Genomic DNA, 26076 nt, shown 5'->3' on the forward strand with positions numbered 1-26076 from the left:
TATAAATGAGAGAGTTTAAGAGCAATCTTTCTAAAATAGTTTAAGGTCATTATAAATATTCCAAAAGAAACATAAAGATCCAATCTTACTATCAAGACCAATGTTATAGTCATTTTGCAGATTTTGCCTTTTAAGAATTTTGTAGTAATTTTAAATAGCTAAAAAGTATAAATAAGCCCTTGATTTCTACCTAAAATATACCAGCTAATATTGAAAGTGTCTCACCCAAATTGAAAAAAATAAAACTAATTTGAGTATAATGTAATTTTAATTAAATCGAATATATATATATATATATAGTAGATTTTATATTCTTGTTTGGATTTATGCGTTTTTAATCGTCTAATATTGTAAGTATATATTATCTTAAATATTTATGATGTTAGTAAGTAATTATTGCTGTAATTCTGTTGGTTATGCCCAATTATCTTTAAAGTAGGAAATGGACTCGTTTTACGAGTGTATCTTACTTTTATAGGAGAAATTCTGTCGAAATTTCGGTAGTTTTTTAGGAAAGAAAATTAAGGGTTGCAATGAATACATATAAAATTTAATGTGAGATGTAATGTAATGTACACAGGAGAAAAACATGAATTTTGATCAGTAATGGATGCACACTAGGCTTAATGCTTATGGTAAAATTAGCTATGAATTTACCTCCATGGTATGTATGAAAGAGGCGTACATGTTCTTATCTATAATTATTCATGGGCCAACTAATCCTAAAAACAAGATAAATGTTTTCCTCCACGTTTGATTGATGAATTGAAGTATCTTTAGGATGTGGGTGTCCAAACATGTGATGTGTCTGGATAGCAGAATTTTCAAATGAGAGCAGCTCTTATGTGGACCATCAGTGATTTTCCTGCAGACCATCAACTCAAGTCATAGTCAAATTACTGAGACTGTTTTACACGGGTCAAAAATCAGCAACATGCAAATATCATCCAAAATTCATATATACTAAACTTACCATATAGCTATTTTTCTCTCAGAATTTCTAATGTTGTTCTCAAATAATGTTCATGCTCTTCCAAACAATCGAAGTATATCAGAATATCATCAATAAACACAATCACGAATTGATCAATATACGGTTGGAAAATATTATTCATCAAAAAGATAAATGTTGCAGGAGCGTTAGTCAAACCAAATGGCATAACAATAAATTCATAATGAGCATATCGTGTTAAAAATGTTGTTTTTAGGTATAGAAGTCTTTACAACCCTTAATTGCCAATATATAGATCTCAAGTCAATTTTGGAAATTACAGCTACCCCTCTGAGTTGATCAAACAAATCATCAATGTGAGGTAAAGGATATTTGTTTTTGATAGTAACTTGGTTCAAGTTTTTATAATCAATGAAGAGTCGCATACTTACATCTTTTTTCTTCACAAACAACACGAGCTCCCCAAGGTGATATGCTACGTTGAATGTTGGTGCCATTCTGTAAGGTGCTATGGAAATAGGAGCAACTCCTAGAATAGTTTCAATTTCAAAATCTACCTCTCGTTGAGCTGGTAACCTCGGTAATTCCTCTGGAAATACATCTAGAAATTCTCTAACTATCGGTAACTCTGAAACTCCTAGAATAACAATTGTAGTGTCTACCATATTCACAAGTTAAGCATCACACCCATATTTCATTAAATGCAAAGCAGCAGTAGTAGAAATCAAACATGTAGGCATAATCTTCCTGTCACAGTTTTTACTTCCCCATCTACATCCATTTTTACTTCCTTCGTTAAACAATCAACTATAACATGATTTCAAGATAGCCAATCCATTAGTTAATCCAAAAGGCATAACTAACCATTCATATAACCCATATTTTATTTTGAATCCATTTGTCCGCTTTCCTCATAGAGATTTAATGATATCCACTCTTTAAATCTATCTTAGAAAACATACAAGATTCATATAATTCATCTAACATGTCATCTAGTTTAGGAATGGGATGTCTATACTTTACAGTAATATTGTTGACAGCATGGCAATCAACACACATTCACTAAGATCCATCCTTTTTAGGTACTAGTAACACAGGAATCATACATGGACTCATGCTCTCCTTCACGTGCCCTTTGGTCATTAACTCCTAAACTTGCTTTTCAAGTTCCTTTTTCTCTTGGGGATTACTCCTACAACGTTTATTTGGAATTGAAGCTTCAGGTACAAAGTCAATTTGGTGCTCAATTCCCTTAATAAGTGGTAAACCATTAGGCACATCTTTGGGAATCACATCACCAAATTCCTATAACGAGGAAAGAATAGGACTAGGTAGGGAAGAATCAAGATTGTTAGTGCTTAGAAAGGCCTCTGTGTACAAAAGTACAATTATAGGCTGATTGGAATAAAAAGCTCTCTTGATCTCACTCTCCCTCCCATAAAAGCTCACTTTTCTCTCTTTATTTTCACTCATATGCATATCCTCTTTCTTTTCACTCTTAATTAAACCTGCCTTTTCATTCATTCTTTTTTCTTTAAACTTTCGGCCTTCTCACTTTTTTCACTGTTTCATGCGCATTTGATCATGATACACCTCTTTAGTTGTCAAAGGAACAAGAGTAATAGGCCTTCCATTCATTATAAAAGAATTCCAGTTAGTGTATCCATCATAAACTACTCTCTTATCATAGTGCTAAGGATGCCCTAAAAAAAGATGACCCGCATGCATAGGTACGATATCACATAAGACCTCATCCTTATAACGCCCAATAGAGAAAGACACTAAAACTTGTTTAGTCACCTTAATCTCTCCATAATCATTTATCCATTGCAATTTGTAAGGCCTAGGATGTGCTAAAGTAGAAAAGTCAAGCTTTTCAACTAACTCAACACTAGCAACATTTGTACAACTACCCCCATCAATAATCATTTGTTATTTACATGGCATCTAGTATGAAAATATTATCACGTTGTGCCTCATCTACTTTGGCATGTGCGCTCAAGGCTCTTCGTGCCACTAATATCTCTTCACTTACTAGCATCTCAATATCACTTGAATCCTCAAGTGGTAGCATATCTTCCTCTTCCTCAATCTCAGTGTCCAATCCACCATCATCCTTCAAGATCAAGGCTCTTTTGTTAGGACATTGAGAAGCTATGTGTCCTAACTCCAACCACCAAAAGAATTTGATGTCCTTTGTCCTTGAATTAGGTGTTCTCGGCCTTGCTGGAAGTTTTTATAGTGAACTGCTTTGAATCCTTTGGCTTTTTTCATATCTTGACCTTTCTTTGACTTCTTCCTTCTTCCAATTCAATTTCCATGTGGATGTAGAAGCCCAATTGAATCTGTTGGAGTTGTTTTGATTCTTGAGTTGCCTCTCCACTTTAGTGGCCATATGTCCCATATCTTCAAGTTCCACATAATGGTGCAATTCAATCATATTAGCAATATTTTAGTTTAAACCATGTAAGAATCGAGCCATAGTAGCCTCTCTATCCTCTTCCACATTAGCCCTAATCATGGCTATTTCTATCTCTTTGTGGTAGTCCTCCACACTCTTAGATCCCTCCATAAAACTTTGTAATTTCTTATACAATTCTCTATAAATGTGAGAAGGAACAAACCTCTTATTCATGATCCTCTCCATCTCCTCCAATGTGGAAATTGGCCCTTCACCATTCTATCGCCTTAAAAGCACAAGTTGGTCCCACCAAACCACGGTATAATCAATGAACTAAACCGCAGGTAGCTTCACCTTCTTCTCTTAAGAATAATCATGGCAATCAAATACTAGCACAATGTTTTTTTCCCATTCAAAATAAAGCTCTTAGTCATTCTTGCCTTGAAACAAAGGATTTTCATTTTGATATTCCCCAAGTTTCCATCTTGCCTTCTAGGTCCTCTTTCATCTCATCCTCCATAAGCTCTCCTAAATCTATCCTAATCCAAGTTAGAACCTCGCCTCTCTTCTTCGTAGTCATCCTCACAGTAATCATTATGATTCGTATGCCTTGGCCTCCTTTGATTGCTATTGAAGTGCCTAGGCTGCCTTCTTTGAGAATTGGACTCCACTCGCTCAAGTATTTCATCCATGTTGTCAAACCTTAGATTTAGGTGTTCCAAGGTCCCTTGAATGGATTTCATATAGGGTTTGAGATCCACCTTCCATGGCTCATCATCCGAGATCCCTTTATCCTTACTTTGGGACATGATTCAAATCTGCAAAACAAAGATCAAAACAAAACCTCACCCACTCCCTTGCGTGTTTACACTCAAAAATAGTTAAAACACTCATATTTCATAAAATTTAGCTCTTCCCCTCTTTTGTGCTCATTATTCTTGCCTTTTACCACTCTTAATCCTTACGTTTAGTTTTTAGTTGAACTCACAAACTCAAATTGCAAACAAGTCGTGTAGTATTCAAAAGGACATAATCAACACTCCTAATAGCATTTCTAGGTTATAGCATTTGGACAAAAAGAATAGACAATAAAAGACAAGTTTGTGTAGGCCAAAATGTGACAAGTTTCAGCCAAAAGAAATAATACCAATAGGTGTGTAATTTTTTAATGTATAAAAATGTAGGGTAAAAGTAGTAAAATTAATCAAGAAGGCGATTTATGTCGAATGCTCAGAAAAAATTGCAAACAAACTTGATTTGCCTAAATGTGTGCCTTTTCTCTTCTTTTGAGTTTTCTTTTCTCCTTTTCTTTCTTTTCTTTTTCTTTTTCTTTTCTTTCTTTTCTTTTTGTTTTCCTTCTTTTCTTTTTCTTTTCTTTCTTTTCTTTTTCTTTTCAATTTCCTTTTTTTTCTTTTTCTATACTTCAATAAGAACACACAATAAGCAACAAAATTAAAACTTAAGCAAACTAAACAACTTTAGGATAGAAATTTGTTTGAGCAAACTTTCAACCTTGAAGAAGAAATCAATAAGAAATTTTGGCTATGATAAAAAAAATGAAGGAAAAGATAAGAGAAACAATAAACAAAATAAAACAGTAAAGTAAAGGATAGATAGAACAGATTTAGAGACTTAGATTTAATACCAAATTATGTGAATCTTGGCAACTTGTGACAAGCCCCAACACGCGAAATTGGAACAAGATTCTCAAGAAAGCTAAATCTGAACTTTGATAACCTTGACCCAAAGATAACTTGAATCTTGAATCTTGGTATAAAAAAGATTGTTGACGCCATACTTAAGAGAGGTAGAAGGTGAGTGATAAGTCGATGTTGAACGCCACAAGGACAAGTTCTTAATAAGTTCGAAGTTCTTCCAAAGAACCAAGCAAGAATAATTTTCACAAATATGTTTAACTCAAAAATATTCATTAACCTTGAATAATGTGGTTACATTTAGGTTATATAGTGAAAGAAATAAATCTAATTCCGAAATAGCATAAAGGAAATAAACTAATTAGGAATTTTCTAAAAAATATGCTAAATAAAAGTTTCCTAAATAATAGAATAAGGAATAGTCAATATTTACTAAATAAAAATTGACTAAACAATCAAGCAAAGCTTTCTAAACAATAAAGTGTACGGCTGCCTCCTTATTTCCTAATGAAGAACACTCCAATTTAGCAAAAGAGGAAGCTAAAACGTGCTCCCATGCTTCCTATTTGATTTGGCACGTCCTTTTAGCCCAATAGGAAGCTAAAGTGGTGTTTCCCTTTTTCCCTCTTCAAGTATTAAACTATCCCCCTTGTGCACACATATTCGGCCCATGCTTGATTTCATTAAGCCCATCATATTGAATTAAATTAACAAGGCTAGGAGCCTTAATTAAATCTAACTCGTCATGAGTTAATATATCCTTAGCCCAAATCTCTTGAATGAGTCCTTAAGAGCTCCATTCATGCGTTCGGCCTTAGATCTTATAATTGGCCCACTTTGAATGTATAAAGGATCCATTGAGCTTGGTGTAGGATTCGACCCAATGCTTGTGCTTGGATCATGACATGAGTCTTGATGCTTGGTATTGTGATTCGCATAAGCTTGTATGCTCTTTGTCTACCCTTGTGTTTAAATCAATTCAATTTGATCCTTACGCTTAGACATGGAAGAGAATAAAGAACTTGCAATTTCTTTCCTTATCGGATCCGAAATCCTATCTATGTTCTCATTTGTTCTTTTCTTTTGTTCGTCTTTTTCTAATCTATGTCTTGTATGTTGGTTTGGTTTTATTTGGCGAGCATAAACAAGAGTATTGAGTTAAAGCATGTGGAATCGACAATCATAGGCACCGATCCAATGCTTGGGAATAATGCAAAAAAAAAAAAGAAAATTAGTTGATCGAGTATTGATATAATTCTTCGAATTATCACAGACGAATCTTAAGGAGGAAAGAGGGCGAGAATCGAGAAACGCCCAAATATTCTTATTCAGGATTCACACCATCAGGATCTTCATCATTCCTTATTCTTCTAGGCACAACGACTCTTGATGACATAAGGATTGGCATCAGAAATCATGGGAATGCAATACAGCAGGAACACGAGCATAACAGAGAAAGCATGTTGTTTTCAATAAATCCAAGCATAATACAGCAGGAACACGAGCATTTTGATGTTTGGGATGCATATAATGAAGTAATTTAGGTCAAAAGTGTTACTTGGTAACCCCACGCGAAGTTCCCATTACTTTTGTTAAGCTGGCTCATAAAATTAGGGACTACGAGAGTTGTTGACCCGTTAACTCCTCTTTAGTTCTTGATTTAAGTTTAGTCTATTCATCTTTCTTTATTTATTTAATTATATTTAGCTTCTAGTTTCTTCTTCTTATGGAATCAGGGCTTTCACACTTCTAAAACCACAAGTAATCAAATATTTGAGGTTAGTGAGCATATATTTTAGTTTTCTACCTTGTAGAGAATTAAGTTATGGATTCTTTCAAGAACTTTACAAACTTGTGAAGACCCACACTACGTCCTTCCTTTCTTTTGTGTTTTTTGTCTATCCTTGTGTCTAAATCAATTCGATTTGATCTTTATGCCTAGCCATGGAAAAGAATAAAGAGCTGGCTATTTGTTTCCTTATCATATCCGAAGTCCTACCTATGATCTCATTTGTTCTTTTCTTTTGTTCTTCTATTTCTAATCTATGTTTTGTATGATGTTTGATTTTATTTAGTGAGCATAAACAAGAGTGTTGAGTTAATGCACATGAAGCGACAATTACAGGCACCGATCCAATGCTTGGAAAAATGCAAACAAAGAAAATTAATTGATAGAGTATTGATATCATTCTTTGAATGATCACAGACGAATCATTTGGAGGAAAGAGGAGCGCCAAGAACCAAGGCACGCCCCAATATTCTGATTCAGGATTTGCACTATTGGAATCTTCATCATTTCTTCTTTCTCTAGGCAGGAGGACTCCCGATGACATAAGGATTGGCATAAGGAATCATGGGAACACAATTAACAAGCTTGACCGATGCCATTAGGGCTTAGCTTGATGATTAAGCAGGAAGGGATGTAAATCCATGCGTGTGAGGGAGAAATCATGGTGTTTTCAATAAATCTAATTGTAATACAAGCGGGAATATGAACATTTTGATGTTTGGAACGCATATAATGAAGTAACTTGGGTCGGACTGTTACTTGGTAGTACAACGCGAATTTCCCATTATTTTCATTAAGCTGGCTCATAAAATTTGGGACTACGAGAGTTGTTGACCTGTCAACTCCTCTCTAGTTCTTGATTTGACTTTAGTTTATTCATTTTTATTTATTTATTTAATCATATTTAGCTTCTGGTTTCTTCTTCTTATGGAATGAGGGGTTTCGCACTATTAAAACCACATGTAATCGAATATTTGACTTATTGCTCACGTCCTTCCTTTCTTTTGTGTTATTTGCCCTCCCTTTTGTTTAGATCAATTTGATTTGATCCTTACGCTTAGCCATGGAAGAGAATAAAGAGCTTGAGATTTGAAATCTATGTCTTGTATGATGGTTTGCTTATCGGATATGAAATCCTACCTATGTTCTCATTTGTTCTTTTATTTATTTCCTCTCTTTCTAATCTATGTTGTTTTGCTTTTATATGGCGAGCATAAACATCAATGTTGAGTTAAAGCGCATGGAAGAGACAATTATAGGGACCAATCCAATGTTTGAACAAAATGCAAAGAAAGAAAATTAGTCGATTGAGTATTGATATCATTCTTCGAATGATCATAAACAAATCTTTTAGAGGAAAGAGGAACACTGAAAATCAAAACACGCCTAGATATTCTTATTCATTATTTGCACCATTGGGATCTCCATCATTTCTTATTCCTCTAGGCACGAGGACTTCTAATGACACAAGGATTGGCATAAGGAATGATGAGAATGCAATTGAGAAGCTTCACTGGTGGCATTAGGGATTAGCTTGATGATCAAACAGGATGAGACATGAATCCACTCTTGTAAAGGAGAAATCATGATATTTTCAATAAATCCAAGTGAATAGAAGTAGGAATGCGAGCTTTTTGATGTTTGGTACACTTATACTAAAGTAGTTTGGGTCGGAATATTATTAGGTAGGCCCATGCAGATTTTTCCTTAATTTTGTTAAGCTTGTCCTTGATATAACTTTAGTTTATTCATCTTTCTTTATTTATTTCTTTTCATACTTAGCTTTTAGTTTCTTCTTATGGAATGAGAGCTTTCACAAGCTTGACCAAAGTCATTGGGGCATCTGGTGTTGCTTGGTCATCAAGTCACATCCCAATGCCACCGCCCGAGATTGTTAATTGCTTTCCTATGATTCCTTAATGAAAATAAGGAAAAATTCACATGGGCATACCTAATAACACTTCAACCCAATATACTTCATTATATGCCTCCCAAACATCAAAACACGCTTATTCGTGCTTGGATTAATCAAAAGCAACATGATTTCTCCCTTGCACGCGTTGAAATTACATCCCAACGGCAAGTTAAGACCTAATGCCATCGGTCAAGATTTTCAATTTCATTCCCATGATTCCTTATTGCAATCCTTGTGTCATCAGGTGTCCTCGTGCCTAAAGAAATAAGGAATGATGGAGATCTCAATAGTGCAAATCCTGAATCAGAATATTTAGGCGTGCCTCAATTCTCATTGTCCCCTATTTCCTCCATAATATTGGTTTGCGATTATTCAAAGAATGATACCAATACTCGGTCAACTAATTCTCTTTCTTCACATTTGTCCAAGTATTGGATTAGTGCCTATAATTGCCGCTTCCATGAGCCTTTTCTCAACAGTCGTGTTTAAGTCACATGCAAGGGCAATTTAATGTTTTCAATTAATGCTATTGTAATACAAGATGAAATTCGAGCACTTTAATGTTTGAAATGCATATAATGAAGTAATTTGGGTTGGAGTGTTTTTAAGTAGGCCCACGTGAATTTACCCTTATTTTTATTAAGCTGGCTCATAAAATTTGATACTGCAAGAGTTGATGCCCAATAAACTCCTCTCTCGTTCTTGATTTGACTTTAGTTTATTCATCTTGCTTTATTTATTTTTTTCATATTTAGCTTCTAGTTTCTTCTTCTTATCAAATGAGGTCTTTCGCACTATAAAAACCGCATGCAACCAAATACTTGAGGGTAGAGAACCTATTATTCCAGTTTTCTACATTGCCAAAAATCAAGTTATGAGTTCTTTAAAGAACTTTGTAGACTTATCAAGATTCATGCTAGCAAACATAGACTTATCTCTCACACCCTTCCATTCTTTTATGTTCTTTGTCTACCCTTGCACCTAAATCAATTCGATTTGATACTTACGCTTAATCATACGAAAAGAACAAAGAGTTTGTGATTTATTTCCATATTGGATCCAAAATCCTACTTATGTTCTCATTTTGTTCATTTCTTTTGTGTCTCACTTTCTAATCTTTGTTTAGTATGATGGTTTTATTTTATTTGGTAAGCATGAACATGAGTGTTAAGTGAAAGCGCATGAGAAAGCGGCAATCATAAGCACCAATCTAATGCTTGCACAAATGCAAAGAAAGACAATTAGTTGATCGAGTATTAGTATGATTCTCCTAATATCATGGACGAATCTTTTGGAGGATAGGAGGAACGATAAGAATTGAGGCATGCCCAAATATTTTGATTCAGGATTTGCACCATTAAGATCTCCATCATTTCTTATCACTCTAGGCCCGATGAGTCTTGATGATACAAGGATTAGTGTAAAGAATCATCGAAACATAATTAACAAGCTTGACCAGTAGTATTGGGGCTTAGCTTGATGATTAAGCAGGACGAGACATAAATCCACACACATAACTCCATAAGAAGATGATCAATCTACTTGAATGTTTCTTAAGCATGCATTCTACACAAGAACAAAAAGAAAAAAGCAAAACAACTTTTAGGTTTAATGACCAATTATCATTCAATTCAACTTAATTTTATACATCAAAATTCGTACTACCCATATATAGGCCTTAGAAAACCCTAAATCTCAACTAAAGAGTATTTACATCCCATCTAGGATAAAGATAACCTTCATAATTAAAAAAGGTAACTAAATTAAAGTCCCAATTAGGTTAAAATACATGTGTGGCCAACAAAATAAGCCATAAAATCCTAATTTACGTAAGACATGTAGATGGGCCTCATAACATAAGCTAAGTTTCGCCTAAAGTCTTCATATGCTCCAATTCAGCTTCTTCGGTATTTTTAGGCCTAATTAGATTCAATTAAGCCCAATAAACTAAATTAGATTAATGAGTCTTGAACTTAAATCCAATTATGTGTCCTTAGCCTAAATGTCTTAGATAACCTCATTAACTTGAAATCTGAATCAAACTAGGACTCCTAATTGAATTAAGATTCCTTTCATTACTTGAGCTCCTAATATCATCAAGACTCTTTGCGGGATTAGGATTCCTAGTTGATTCAGGACTCCTTATTGGATTAGGATTCCTTGAGCTAGTAGGATTTGCATCATCAAGGGTCCTTGTTGGAATAAGATTCGTTGTGCTAGTTTGGTTCCGATAATGGATAAATCATGTTGGTTTCAATTAATCCAAGCATGAATGAGCATGTTTTGATGTTTGGGAGGCATATAATGAAGTATATTGGGCCACAGTGTTATTAGGTATGCCCACGCAAATTTCTCCTTATTTTCGTTAAGGAATCATGGGAGAGCAATTGACAATCTGATATGGATTGGCCAAGGCCTAAAGATGTTGATTTGGATGGACTTGATGATAAGGGCAACAAGAAAGAATCAAGGACAATTCTATTAAGTTTGCCACAAGATCCAATTATAAGGTTAAGGGCCAAGAAGCTTCAAGAGTCCTTAAATGGCTACATGCAAGAGTGGGCTAACAACGGAAGTCTAATAGAATTCGGCGAAAATGAAATTCATAAAGAATGAGTTTTGTTTGATGTTTTTAAAGTCCAAGTTTATGGAGGCGAAATAGGCTTTATTTAATATTCTTAAAGTCCAAGTTTATGAAGGCTTTGCTTAGCTTTTGGTATCATATTTGGTTAGATGTTAGAAGCTTGTAAGGAAACTCATATGAGGTCATATTAGTTAAGTAAGAGTTCTATTCTTCTTAAAAACCGCATGCAACCGAATAGTTGAGGCTAATGAGCATATTATTTCAGTTTTCTACCTTGCAGGAAATCAAGTTATGTGATCTTTCAAGAAATTTGTGGACTTATCAACACTCGCACTACTAAGCATAGACTTATCCCTCATGTCCTTCCTTTCTCTTGTGTTCTTTGTCTATGCTTGTGTTTAAATTAATTCGATTTGATCCTTAGACTTAGCCGAATGGAAGAGAATAAAGAACTTGTGATTTCTTTCCTTATTGGATCTGAAGTCCTACCTATATTCTCATTTTGTTTGTTTCTTTTGTGTCTCTCTTTCTAATCTCTATCTAGTATGTTGGTTTGATTTTATATGGGAGCATAAACACGAGTGTTGTTGTGTAAAAGTGCATGGAAGCGACAATTATAGGCACCGATCCAATGCTTTAGCGAATGCGAAGAAAGAAAATTAGTTGATCGCGTATTGATATCATTCTCCGAATGGTGGCGAGAAATACTTTAGAGGAAAGAAGGAACGCCGAGAATTGAGGGACGCCCAAATATTCTGACTCAAGATTTGCACCATTATGATCTCCATCCTTCATTATTCCTCTAAGCACGAGGACTCCTGATGACACAAGGTTGGGCATAAGGAATCATGAGGAATGCAATTAACAAGCTTGACCTGTGGCATTGGGGCTTAGCTTGATGATCAAGCAAGAGAGACGTAAATCCACATACGTAAAGGAGAAATCAGGTTATTTTTTTATTAATCCAAGCATAATACAAGCCAAAATTTTGAGCGCTTTGATGTTTGAAATACAAATAATGAAGTAATTTGGCATGTGTTGTGAGCTAAATTAGGGACTAAATTGCTGTTTTCTACTACTTGTCAGCCACAGATCGATGGTCAGACTGCAGTTATTAATAGGACTTTTAATTCAGCTTCTTCCTGCTTTAATTTCTAGGAATTTGAAATCATGGGAAGGTTTATTACCATTTGTTGAGTTTGCATATAATAGGGTTGTTCATAGCACTACACACACTTCACCTTTGAAATTGTATATGGTTTTAATCTACTAACTCCTCTTGATTTGAGTCCTTTACCTTTTAACAAGCTTGCTAGTATTGAAGGTACAACCAAACAGATTTTTTTCATAAGTTGCACAAGCGAGTTGAAAAGAGAATTGAGAAGCAAAATGCTAAAGTGGGAGAGAAAGTGAATAAGAGAAGGAAACCCATGGTTTTTAACCAGGAAATTGGGTTTGGGTGCATTTTCATAAGGAGAGGTTTCCTAATCAACAGCAATCAAAAGTTGAACCCTCGGGGAGATGGTCCTTTTTAAGTCATCGAAAGGATAAATGACAACACTTACAAGATTGATTTGCAAGGTGAGTACAATGTAAGTGGCACTTTTAATGTTTCTGATTTGCATCCTTTTGATGTAGCGAATGAGCTTCATTCGAGGACGAATCTTTCAAAAGAAGGAGGGAATGATATGGGAGAGGAGCTTGATGGAGAGGACATGAATAATCAAGGAGCTGTTAAAGATCCATTGGGCTTACCTTTAGGTCAAATTACAAGGAGTAGAGCTAAGAAGCTTTAAGGATTATTGATCACTGATAGCGGTAAATCCTAAAGCAAGACTACGACCTAAGGCAGTGTACCTATCGGTGGAGTATAGCTAACAGCGAGTACCAAGTGTCATATTCTCCAAAGAACGTGTGAACCTAAACCTACTCAATCTTCTCTGTTATCTAATCTTAAAAATGGCGTTGAATGCTAAATACAAAATGAACTAAAGCTACTCTAATTGTTATCTAATTACGGCTACTAGGGAAGGATTAATTCAAGTTAAGGAATAACCCTTTGGGAATTCTTGTCTCTAGGGAATGGAAACTAAAGATGGAATTGATTAATTGAATTCAATTTCCATGGGAAAATCTCTACGCAATTAACGCCTTTCTCAAGGACACTAACATCTTAACTTAGATTAATTAGGTTGAAATCTCTTCCTAACTCTAATTATACAAATTAGCATTATGTACCATTTAACACTATTGAGAGTTGTTAATTCTCAATCCGGTAGAACGAACACCCTATCTCTAGGGGAATTCAATTCTAGGTTGCAAAGGACAATCCAAACCTAAACGTCTTTCAAGAACATTCAAATTCCAATAATCATTCAACAAGATATGAAGAACAAATCAATAAGCACTTCCATTGCAAACCACTATTGAAAATCAATACATTCAATTCAAAAGTTAAGTATAAAAATCCCTAGATAAAGAACCCTATTGGGTTAACAAGTTTAGCTAATTATGTTCATTATCAAAACCCATAAGAATTCAATTAAAATAATGAGTAAAGGTAGAGAAACCCGAATACACCCTTGGATGAGAGTACACAGCTCCAATTCCTCTTGCACAATCTTGAATCGATTCTTGTTCCTCTTGCTCGAATTGAAACCAATCAACAAACCTCGCCCAATCTTCAATCTTCCAAAAGAATCCAATTGAAACCTTAGAGAGAGAAAAGAAAAGAGTTTGGGACGTCCTCACCCCCCTTTTTTTCATGTTTCCCTCTTTTCTTTCTTTTAATTAATTCGTCCAGCTGCCGCGAACATGGCCATGTCGGGAACACGGCCTGGTATTGGTGGGCGTGTCGGGAACACGGCCCCGTGCTGATGGCCGTGTTACTCTCTGTGGTCATGCTCCTTAATGCTTCTTTTTCATGTTGTCAAATGCACCCAACACGGCCCGTTTTGGTGCTCATGTTGGGAACACGGCTAGCTCTTCAGAACGTGTTTGGAATGCGGTCGTGTTGAGCTTCCTCATGCTCGAACTTGACTTGTTTCCGCAACTTTGACGTCCAATTCTGCTCCAATTAGACCTAATGCACACAAATAGACGCATAGGGTGAGTGTTGGGAACAATTCACATCCAAATGTACATAAAATCAGCCTTAAAAACCCCAAAGTACGATAGTGGTTAACCAGTCCTTTTGAGGAATAAGGAATGATGGAGATCCCAAATTTAATGAACTAGCTTAACGAAAACAAGGGGAAATTCATGTGGGCCTACCTAATAACACTCCAAACCAAATTACTTAATTATATGCATCCTAAAGATAAAAGAGCTCGCATTCCTGATTATATTATGCTTGGATTCATTGATAACATTATGATTTCTCCCTTGCATGAGTGGATTTATGTCTCGTCCTGCTTGAATTGAAAGCTAAGCCCCAATGCCATCAGTCAAGCTTATCAATTGTGTTTCCATAATTCCTTACGCCAATCCTTGTATCATCATGTGTCGTCGTGGCTAGAGAAATAAGGAACGATGGAGATTCTAATGGTACAAATCCTGAATCAGAATATTTGCTCGTGCCTTGATTCTCATCATTCCCTCTTTCCTCCAAAAGATTCATTTTCGATCATTCGGAGAATGATATCAATACTCGATCAATTAATTTTCTTTCTTCGCATTCATCTAAGCATTAGATCAGTGCCTATGATTGCTGCTTTCACTCAACAGTCATATTTATGGTCTCCAAATAAGAAAAACCATCATACTAGATATTAAGGTACAAAAGAAACAAACAAAATTAGAACATAAGTAAGATTTCATATTTGATAAGGCTAAGCATAAGGATCAAATAGAATTTTTATAAACATAAAGGTAGACAAAGAACACGGAAGAAAGGAAGGATTTGAGCAAGTCTTGATAAGTCTGCAAAGTTCTTAAAAGAACCCATAACTTAGTTTCCCACAAGGTAGAAAATTTAAATAATATACTCACTAGTCTCAAGTATTCGGTTGCATGCGGTTTTTATAGCGTGAGAGCCCTTGTTCCATAAGAAGAAGAAACTATAAGCTAAATATAAAAAAAATAATAATAAAGATAGATAGATGAATAAAGTGAAGTCAAATCAAGAATGAGAGAGGAGTTGACTAGTCAATAACTCTCGTAGTCCCAAATTTTATGAGCTAGCATAACAAAAATAAAGGAAAATTTGTGTAGGCCTACCTAATAACACTCCAATCCAAATTACTTCATTATATCCATCCCGAACATCAAAGCACTTGCATTCTTGCTAGTATTATGTTTGGATTAATTGAAAATAACATTATTACTCCCTTATGCATGTAGATTTATGTCCCGAAAAAAGACAAAAAGAAACAAACAAAATGAGAACACAGTTAGGATTTCATATATGATAATGAAAGAAATCACTAGTTCTTTGTTCTCTTCCATATAGAATACATAAGGATCGAATTGAAATGATTTAAAGACAATGGTAGATAAAGAATACAATAGAAAGAAAGGATATAAGCGATAAGTCTAAGTTCGCTAGCGCAAGACTTTATAAGGCTGCAAAGTTCTTGATAGAACTAATAACTTGATTTCTTGCTTTATAGAAGACTAAAATAATATGCTCACCAGACTCAAATATTCAGTTGCATGCCTTTTCATAGTGCGAAAGCCTTCATTCTATAAGAAGAAGAAACTACAAGCTAAATATGAATGAATAAATAAATAAATAGAGAAAGATAAATAAAGTAAAGTCAAATCAGGAAGTGGAGAGGAGTTGACTAGTCAAAAACATTCATAGTTCCAAATTTCATGAGCTAGTCTAACAAAATAAGGCAAAATTTGTGTGGGCCTACCTCATAACACTTCAGCAAAAATTACTTCATTATATATGTCCCAAACGTCAAAACTTGTGCATGGATTTGTGTCTCCTCTTGGTTGATCATCAAGTCACACCTCAATGCCCCTAATTAAGCTTCTGAATTGTATTCCCATGATTCCTTAAGCCAATCCTTCTGTCATTAGGAGTCCTCATGCCTTGATGAATAAGGAATGATGGAGACCCCAATGGTGCAAATCCTGAATCAGGATATTTGATCATGCCTGGATTCATGTCATTTCCTCTTTCCTCTAAAAGGGACGCACAAAAGAAGCGAACAAAATGAGAACATAGATAGGATAATGGGTCCGATAAGGAAAGAAATCCCAAGTTCGTTATTCTTTTAGATATAGCTAAGTGTAATGATCAAGTTCTTTATTCTCTCTTAGTCCAAAATTTTACGAGCTAGCTTAACGAAAATAAGAGAAAATCTGTGTGGGTATACTTAATAACACCTCGACCCAAACTACTTCATTACATGCATACCAAATATTAAAACAAGTGCATTCCAGCTTCCATTAATCGAAAGCAACATGATATCTCCATTATGCATGTGGATTTGCATCTCGTCCTGCTTGATAATCAAGTCACACATCAATGCCACAAGTAAAGTTTTTCAATTATGTTCCCATGATTCCTTACACCAATTCTTGTGTCATCCAGAATCCTCATGCCTAGAGGAATAGGGATTGATGGAGACCCCAACGCTGCTTGTACCCAATCAACTAATTTTCTTTTTTTGCTTTTGTCCAAGCATTGGAATGATGCTTGTGATTACTACTTCCACATGCTTTCACTCAACACCGATGTTTTTACTCCCTAAATAAACCAAACCATCATATTAGACAAAGATTAGAAAGAGAGGCAACAAGAGACGAACAAAATGATTACATAGGTGGCATTTTGGATCTGATAACAAAAGAAATCAGAACTTCTTTATACTTTTCCATACGGGTATGTGTAAGGATCAAATCGGGTTTATTTCCAATCCTTATATCATCAGGAGTCCTAGTGCCCAATGGAACAAGTAATGACAGAGACCCCAATGGTGTAAATCCTAAATCAAAATATTTAGGTGTGCTTCGATTCTCATCGCTCCCTCTCTTCTCCAACAGATTCATCCGTGATCATTCTAAGAATGATATCAACACTCGATCAACTAATTTTCTTTCTTCGCATTTGTCCAAGCATTAGATTGGTGCCTATGATTTCCGCTTCTATGAGCTTTTACTAAACACTCGTGTTTATAGTCCCCAAATGAAACCAAACTCTCATACTAGACAAATTTAGAAAGAGAGGAATAAAAAAAATGAACAAAATGAGAACATAGGTAGGATTTCGGATCCGATAAGAAAAAGAAATCATAAGTTCTTTATTCTCTTCTATGTGGCTAAATGTAAGGATCAAATAGAATTGATTTAGACACAAGAGTAGACAAAGAACAGAAAAGAAAGGAATGACGTAAGTGATAAGTGAAAGTTCGTTAATGCAAGTTCTTGATAAGTCTGAAAAGCTCTTGAAAGAACCTACAACATGATCTCCCACAATTTAGAAAACTAAAACAATATGCTCACGAGCCTCAAGTATTTGGTTGCATGCAATTTTCATAGTATGAAAGCCCTCATTCCAATAGAAGAAGAAATTGGAAGCTAAAATGAATAAATAAATATAGAAAGATGAATAAACTAAAGTCAAATCAAGAACTAAATAGTAGTTGATTGGTCAACAACTCTTGTATACCAAATTCCGTGAGCCAGCTCAACGAAATTAATTGAAAATTCACATTGGCCAACCTAATAACACTCGCAAATTAATTCATTATATACATCCTAAACATCAAAACATTTACATTGTTGCTTGTATTACTGTCACACCCGTGCTCTAAGTATGTATCATCCTTTTAGCATTGCATTTTCATATAGTATCTTAATTGAATTAAGGTAGTACTCAAGTTTGTTTAATAGTGGGGCTTAATTGAAGATTTTGCGGACATTTGGATGTGAATTGGTCCCAACACTCACCCTATGCGTCTGTTTGTGTGCATTAGGTTCAAAAGAAGTCAAAGAATAATAAAGGGAAGAATTGGAGCATAATTAGACGTCAAAGCTACCGAAACAAGCTAAGTACGAGCATAAGGAAGCTGAACATGGCCGTTTTGGTTTCAACACGAACACGGGCACCAACACGACCGTTTTGGCGGCGACAAGGGGAATTAATTAAAAGAAAGAAGAGAGGAAAGAAGAGAGAGCGGGGCAGAACGTCCCAAACCCTAATTTTTCTCTCTCTAGGGGTTTTCTAAGCTGAAACCAAGGAAAGAGGAGACTTAAGCACAATTTAACATGACCACTCAAACCATCCTGACAGAATGAGCAATAAATTGTTTGGTACGGTTCCACAAAGACAGAGATAGAACTAGCACAAACATAAAACTGCAAAGGCATAGAGGACTTTCTAAAGTTTCCTACGCATTAAGCCATGCCTAATTTTGAGTTTTCTAGCTCAAGATATGAAATAAATACAGAGGCTGAAAAATCCAACCTGAGAATACAGCTCACCAATCCTAACTCAAATCAATCAAAACTCTTATAATACTTACCATATAAACCTTTAAAGCCTTTATAGATGAAGATTATGGCCAACAAAGTGCTTAAACCTTGAAATTCCTCTTGCCAAAAGATTAAACCAGGTTTTTTAATGAAGAAACTCTTTCAATTCCTCTCTTTTCTTTTCTAATGTTAAGTGTGTGTGTGTGAGCATATATGTATATGGAGACTTAGGAGTAGAGAATGGATGATTCTAGACATAGTTTAGGATATTACTTATGAACCCTCTAGCTTTTATTTTTTCATCCTAATTCAATCCATCATTTTTTTTGTCATTATTTATTTAATTCTGTTTTGATGATTTTTGTTTGGAACCTACTCAAAAGCACACTTGTGAGAAATTGAGCCTAAATTGTAAGCATACACTTTATGTGCTTGTATTTATTTCTTGTTGAGAGTGTCGATTACTGTCTTTACCTTTAGAACTTGCTCGGTAATGCTTATGAGGGCCGCAAGGAGGGTTTAACACTTTGGTATGATAGAGGCACTTAGGTTTTCATTCTAGCCAAATAGCCTTCATTCGTTTATTGATTCTGTAGATGACCCCCTCTTTCACCATTTTCTATCATATTCCATTACCACTTAGTTTTATTCTACTTTGGGTTATGATTTTGCATGAGTTGTTTTTATTAGGAATTTTTATCTTGGGAATAGCGTTGGAATCTTATAGCAGCTTACTTCAATCCAAAAAGAAATTCACTCTATTATGTGAATGTTATTCCCTTATGAAAAAGAAAAAAAGAAAAAAAAGAAAAAGAAGAATAAGAGGGAAAGGTGACGAAAAGAGAGAAAGTAAGTGAGCTAAACATTTTGACTTGATTCCTATTTCCCACCTTGGGCTACTATCCATCGTTTACCCCTTGTGATTATTGTGACTTGTGTGCATGTCATATATTTCATTGCAGAACACTATAGGTTCAACTCTTACCAAATTTACCTACCCCTACCTAATCCCCATTACAACCCTTATAAAGACCTCTTGACATGGTTGTTGACTCTCCATAAGTGGTAGGAGTAGGATTTAAGAGCTAGCATATAGTAAGTAAGGCAGTAGTTGATGCATTGAGTGATTAAACACTACCCTTTAAACACTTTGAGTGATTTAGAGTGAATCTGGTGAGGAGTTGGTTCTGAATAATTTCGTTGAGACAGTATTGTGTAAATTATTGGCATCTTGGTTGTGATACTTGAATTGATTGCTTCTTTTCTTTTTGTTTGACTTACGCTTGTTAGGGATATGTGCACGAGCTCTCTAGCTTGTCTGTCAGTTTAAGTATTGTTCCTTAGTGGTTTATTTTCCTTATTTTACTTTTGATTGCTTGAGGACAAGCAATGAGCTAAGTGTGGGGTTATTTGATGTGCATAAAATACACACATCTAAATGGGGTTTTTAAGATCGATTTTATGGATATTTGGATGTAAATTGGTACCAACACTCACCCTATGTGTATGTTTGTGTGCATTAGGTCTAAAAGAAGTCAAAGAATGAAAAAGGGAAGAATTGGAGCATAATTGGACGTCAAAGTCAAACGAGCTAAATGCGAGCATGAGGAAGGCCGAACATGGCCGTGTTGGTTTCAACACTGGCCGTGTTCTCAACACGGTCACAAACACAGGCCGTGTTACCAGCATGGCCGTGTGGCATCAAAGAAGAAGTAGATCTTATGGAGCACGGCCACAGAGAGTAACACGGCCAGGAACACCAGCCCGTGTCCTTAACACGGCCATGGACACGGCGGTATTGGAGGCGACATGGGGTATTAATTAAAAGAATGAAGAGAGGAAAAAAAGGAGGAGGCTAGGGCTAGAACGTCCAAAACCCTAATTTTTCTTTCTCTAAGGGTTTTCTGAGTTGAAACTAAGAGAAAAGGAGACTTGGATCAAGGTTTCAATCAGATTCCCTTGAAGGATCGAAGATTGGGCGAGGTTCGCTGATTGATTTTCAAATCGAGCAAGAGGAACAAGAATCGATTCAATTGGAGCAAAAGGATTTGGGGCTGTTTACTCTCATCCAAGGGTGTAATCGGGTTTTCTCTACCTTTGCTTATTATTGTAATTGAATTCTTGTATACTTTGAGAATGAACATGATTAGCTAGATTGATTAAATCCATTGGGATTTCTTTACTATGTTGGCTTGATATTATATTGTTGGATTATTTAGGTTAATTTTGTATTCTTCTTGTTTTCAGTATTAGTAAGATAATGCATTATTCATGAGACGTTGTGAATTGTGTGTTTAGATTGCTTTGTGTGATTGAGAAGTCCATTTGGCAATTGGAATTTTGAATAGCAAGAACTGGTTAATAATCACTTAGAGATAAGGATAATTAACTAGCCGGATTAAGAATTAACAAAGCTTAATAGAGGCGGATTAAAGCTTAATGCTAATTTAAGAATCAATCGTTAGGAAGAGATTCCAACTTTAGGTTATTAGGTTTAGGAATTCGGTTATCTCGAGAGAGAAACCGAATTCGATTAAGAATTCGTCCACGGGTAGCATAATTAGACTCACCTATCCTTTATCTTTTGTTTGATTGCCAACTAGTTTAGATTCCCTTTGGGTTTGTCTTCTTGTCTTGATTATTTCGTTTATCAATCACTCTTGCATCTCCCTTAGGACTTAGCTTGTAGCTATTAGTTAGTTTAGAAATTATTTATCGCTAATTTTAGGTTAATATAACAAAGAACAAAGGAGTAACTCTGGGCTTTCACTTTCCCGAGGAATACGACCTTAATACTCGCCATTAGTGCTAGACTGCATCGATAGGTACACTGCCTTAGATTGTAGCTAACACGAGTAGCACACATCAACACTCAAACAAGAAATATAAAGAGCATATGTATAGTGAATGCTCAACTGGCTCAAAATCTCACATTTGAAGTGTGGCATTAATTGCAATTGGTTCTCAACATCATAAATTAAGTCATCACTTAAGAAACACATGCATATGACATAATCAACATTCTAAGTTAAAATTCGACAACTCAAGAAATAATTAAGTAACACTGATTTAACCTGGCAGAGTTAATGTGTTAAACATCATTAATTGTTTTCCAAGAATAATAAACAACAAAGAAAAGTAATTGAAATTCTATAAATCAAATTGTCAATTTAGCTCGAAAATAGCATACTTAAGTTTATAAAGAACATAGTATCCTAACATCCTAACAATATATATCATCAGTAATAGCAATTTCAAACACATCTAAAAATCATAGGAAAGAGAAAAGAACATACGGTTTACCCGCACCCACCCCACACTTGAAGAACAAACTATCCTCAGTGTAAAACGAAGTGGGTACCCTGCATGGGATGTGCAAATAAGAGAAGTAGAAATAATAAAATCCAAGTTCATAACATGTATGAAAAATAGAGTAAATAAATGCAAAAAATAAAGGAAGATCTAAGGAAGACTGCTTTGATCACTCGTCGAGGCTGGTGGAGTGAAAATTTTATGCATCCTCGGCAAGAGTTGAAATTGAAAGATATAAAAATAACATAAATTAAAAATAAAAATAAAAATTAAATAAAATACAAAAACCAAAACTAGGAAAATGTTCTAAAACTAAAGATTCAAGTATCAAAAACACAAAATAAAAGTTAGGGTGCCTCCTAAAAGCGCTTCTTTTTGTTTCGAGTCATTTAGCTAGACTCGGTGACCATTCTCTACATGTGTGAGTTTGATGTATGTCAGCAATCCTCCATGCAACCGCTTTTTAGTACTTTCTTAGAGAGGGCAATGTCATTTCCCTCACCTCGGGTGTCAAGTTTGATGCTAGAGTGACAGGCAACCTATTATCCTCATCTATATGTGCATAGTCGAGATGATGTGGAAGCTCTTTCAAATCGAGAACTGGTGGTTCCTCAAGTGATGGCCTCAACTTTTGCACGCCTATACTTTCAATCACAACAAACTCATCAGTATTATTGCTTGGCTCGTTTGCTAACAGAAACTCAAACTGCTCTAAAACTTCCTCATTTGACAGCTCATGCTCATTTCCCCTTGGCAAAGTAACTTGTAGAGGGTCTTCAACTAATACTTACTACAACTATGTCTCAATAGCATCGTCAAATACATTAATAGCATACACAACATTATCATTAATCTAAAGACTATCTTATAGAATTATTCAAGTCCAAGGTGACAGTCTCATCTCCTACCCTAAGTTTTAACTTTCCATCACAAAAATCTATTATTGACCTAGATGTTGTAAGAAAATGTCTACCTAAAATCAAGGGTACACTACCATCACCGTCCATGTCTAAGATCACAAAATCAACAGGAAATAAAAATTTATTTACTTTTACAAGCACATTCTCTACAATACCCCTAGGATACTTAATAGACCTATCAGCTAACTGTATACTCATCCTAGTGGGTTTAGTCTCTCCCAGCCCTAACTTTGCAAACAGGCTGTATGACATTGCATTATTACTAGCCCCTAAATCAGCTAAAGCATCATCAATAGATAAGTTACCTATAACACAAGGAATAGTAAAATTCCTTGAATCATGTCGCTTTTTTGGTAACTTGTTCTGGAAAATTACCGTACATTCCTCATTTAATGTCACGCACGCCAAGTCCTCAAACTTCCTTTTGTTGCTAAGAATCTCCTTTAAGAACTTTGCATACCTAGGCATCTGTGAAATAGCTTCAACAAAAGGTAAATTTATATGTAGTTGTTTAAATATATCCAGAAATTTACCAAACTGCTGCTCGACTTACGCCTGCTTTAACATGGCAGGGTATAGAATTTTGGGCTGGTATTCCCTCACTCGAATCTCCTTTGCCTCTTCCTTTTCTAGTTCCTTCACCTTGGTAGCTTCAACTTTCTTGCGTCAATCTACTTGTGCATCAACATCATTATTAGAAATAGAGGAAGAACCAGGAATATACTTACCTGACTACAACGTGATTGTGTTCACATGCTCTCTCGAATTAGACTCTGTAGTGCTAGGCAGAGTCCTTGGCTATCTCTTAGCCAACATCCTAGAAATCTAGCCTATTTAAGTCTCCAAGTTCTGTATGGAGGCCTGTTGATTTCTAAGAGCTACGTCCCTTTGCTGAAATCTGTTCTCTGAAGTGGACACAAACTTCATCATTAACTCCTCTAAACTGGGCTTCTTCTCCTAGTTCTAAAGTAGTTGAGAGAGAACAGTCTAATGTTGGGGTTGCTGCTGATGCAACCCCTGAAATCCTGGTAGACCTTGAGTATTGTTATTTCGCCACCCGAAATTGGGATGGTTTCTCCACCCTAGGATGTATGTGTTACTATACGGGTTATTCTACTGCCTTGGCGCATTTCCTATATAATCAACTTGTTCATGGTCAGCAGAAAAAGAAGATGAAGCAAACATACCTCCCGCATTACAGTTTGCATTGTAATGCGGACTACCACAAGACTTGTAGCCAAGCTATACTGCTTGGATTGGCATCTGGAGCTGGTCAATCTTCTTGGCTAAAAGCTCCACCTGAGCTGCCAAGGCTGATGTAGAATCTACCTGGTTCACCACTCCTTGCCATCCTGCCCTACTCCTAGAAGACTGTCACTAATATGTGTTCATGGCCATCTCCTCAATTAAATTCTGGGCCTACCCTGGCGTCTTACTGTTAATGGCCCCACCTACAACTGCATCTACCATCTGCCTTTTGGATGAGTTCAAGCCATTGTAAAAAGTCTGCACCTGCATCCATAATGGCGAACTATGGTGTGGGCAACATCTTAGCAAGTCCTTGTACCTCTCCCACACATCATACATGCTCTCATCATCAAACTGCACAAAAGAAGAAATATCATTACGCATCTTTGCAGTCTTACCAGGAGGAAAGTACTTATAAAGAAATTTCTCAGCCAAAAAATTCAGGTGGTGATGGTGTTGGCTGGTAGGGACTGTAGCCATCTCTTTGCTCTATCCCTCAAGGAAAATGGGAACAGCATAAGTCGAATGGCATCATCGCTAGTCCCACTTATTTTGAAGGTTTCACAAATCTCCAAGAAATTCACAATATGGGCATTAGGATCTTCACTAGGCAAGCCCTCAAACTCTACACTCTGTTACACCATCTGAATGACATTTGACTTAATTTCAAAATTTTTTGCTGCAACAGCTGGCCTTAATATACTAGTGCGTCCCCTCCAAGGAAGGTCTAGCAAACTCGTACATCGTCTTATTAGCTTTAGCGACATTGTTGTTGTCATCTCCTATGTCTACTGGTGTATGGATAGGAATCTGAATCTACTTCCCCTCCTCCATGTCTAATCACTTCCTCAGCTGCCTAAGGTATCGCTCTAGTTCGGGCAGAGGATCTACTTGTGCAAGATTAGAACTCCTGGTCATAAGCTACCTGAAATGAACAAGGCAGCAACAAACCAAGCAAATAAATGAATGGATAAATGAATCAAAAGTAAATGTAAAAAATAGAAAAGAAAAATGGCTAAAGTAACAAATAGCAAATTTCACTCTAGTTTTAAAAGGAGATAAATTAGAAACACTAAAGGTTGCACTAATATTATACTTTCTTCGAAGGTCAAGTTTGTAAGCATTAGTGCTAATCTTAGCAACCACTTAGAAGGGTCCATCTCCTCTTGCTTGCAACTTAGAACGCCTTTGAAGAGGAAACCTCTCCTTGTGCATATGCAACCACACTCTATCACTAAGCTCAAACACAACTTGTTTTTTACCTATATTGTGATAATGCACGACTTGCTCATTTCTCTTCTCAATTTGTTGCCTTACCTTCTCATGAAGTTGTCTAACATATTCGGCCTTCTTGGAACCATCCAAGTTAGCACTCTCTTATAATGGCAAAGGTAATAAATCCAAGGGAGTTAATGGATTACAACCATAAACAACTTCAAAAGGGCTATAATGAGTACATGAATGCACACTCCTATTATATGCAAATTCTACATGAGGTAAGCAATCTTCCCAATATTTGATCTTCTTTTTTCTAATAGCACGCAATAATTATTCTAAGGCCTTATTAACCACTTCGATTAGCCATCCATTTGAGGGTGACAAATAGTAGAAAATAACAATTTAGTACCTAACTTAGTCCATAACGTCTTCCAAAAATAGGACAAATATTTCGCATCCCTATCACTAACAATAGTCTTAGGCATGCCATGCAAACATACTACTTCTCTAAGGAATAAATCAGTAATATGTGATGCATCATCAGCTTTATAACATGCAATAAAGTGTGCCATTTTACTAAATCTATCAACCACCATATAAATACTATCATTTCCACGCTTACACCTTGGCAACCCTAAGATAAAATCCATAGAA

General features: G+C 35.7%; 1 protein-coding gene and 1 non-coding gene across 2 annotated transcripts; one reads left to right on the forward strand and one right to left on the reverse strand.

The window, feature by feature from the left end:
- Positions 1–2888: 2888 nt before the first annotated feature.
- On the reverse strand, positions 2889–23424 carry LOC125369564. The gene is made up of 3 exons (XM_048372340.1): positions 23031–23424; positions 22539–22816; positions 2889–3068 (listed from the first exon to the last, which is right to left on the reverse strand). Exons 1-3 carry the CDS (start codon positions 23422–23424, stop codon positions 2889–2891), a joined length of 852 nt encoding a protein of 283 aa, XP_048228297.1.
- Positions 23425–24484: 1060 nt separating this feature from the next.
- On the forward strand, positions 24485–24588 carry LOC112534146. The gene has a single exon (XR_003078455.2). It is a non-coding gene; the product is annotated as a small nucleolar RNA R71 (small nucleolar RNA).
- Positions 24589–26076: the final 1488 nt, after the last annotated feature.

The sequence above is a fragment of the Ricinus communis genome, chromosome 3, assembly GCF_019578655.1.
Source record: "Ricinus communis isolate WT05 ecotype wild-type chromosome 3, ASM1957865v1, whole genome shotgun sequence".
Lineage (NCBI taxonomy): Eukaryota > Viridiplantae > Streptophyta > Magnoliopsida > Malpighiales > Euphorbiaceae > Ricinus > Ricinus communis.

Coding starts and splice junctions, on each gene's coding strand:
- LOC125369564 (XM_048372340.1), bottom strand. CDS start 23,424: ATGCCTAGGTATGCAAAGTTCTTAAAGGAGATTCTTAGCAACAAAAGG. Junction 22,817..23,030: donor CTTAGACATGGACGGTGATG/GTAGTGTACCCT, acceptor AGTAAGTATTAG/TTGAAGACCCTCTACAAGTT. Junction 3,069..22,538: donor CATCAAACTTGACACCCGAG/GTGAGGGAAATG, acceptor TTGATCTTGAAG/GATGATGGTGGATTGGACAC.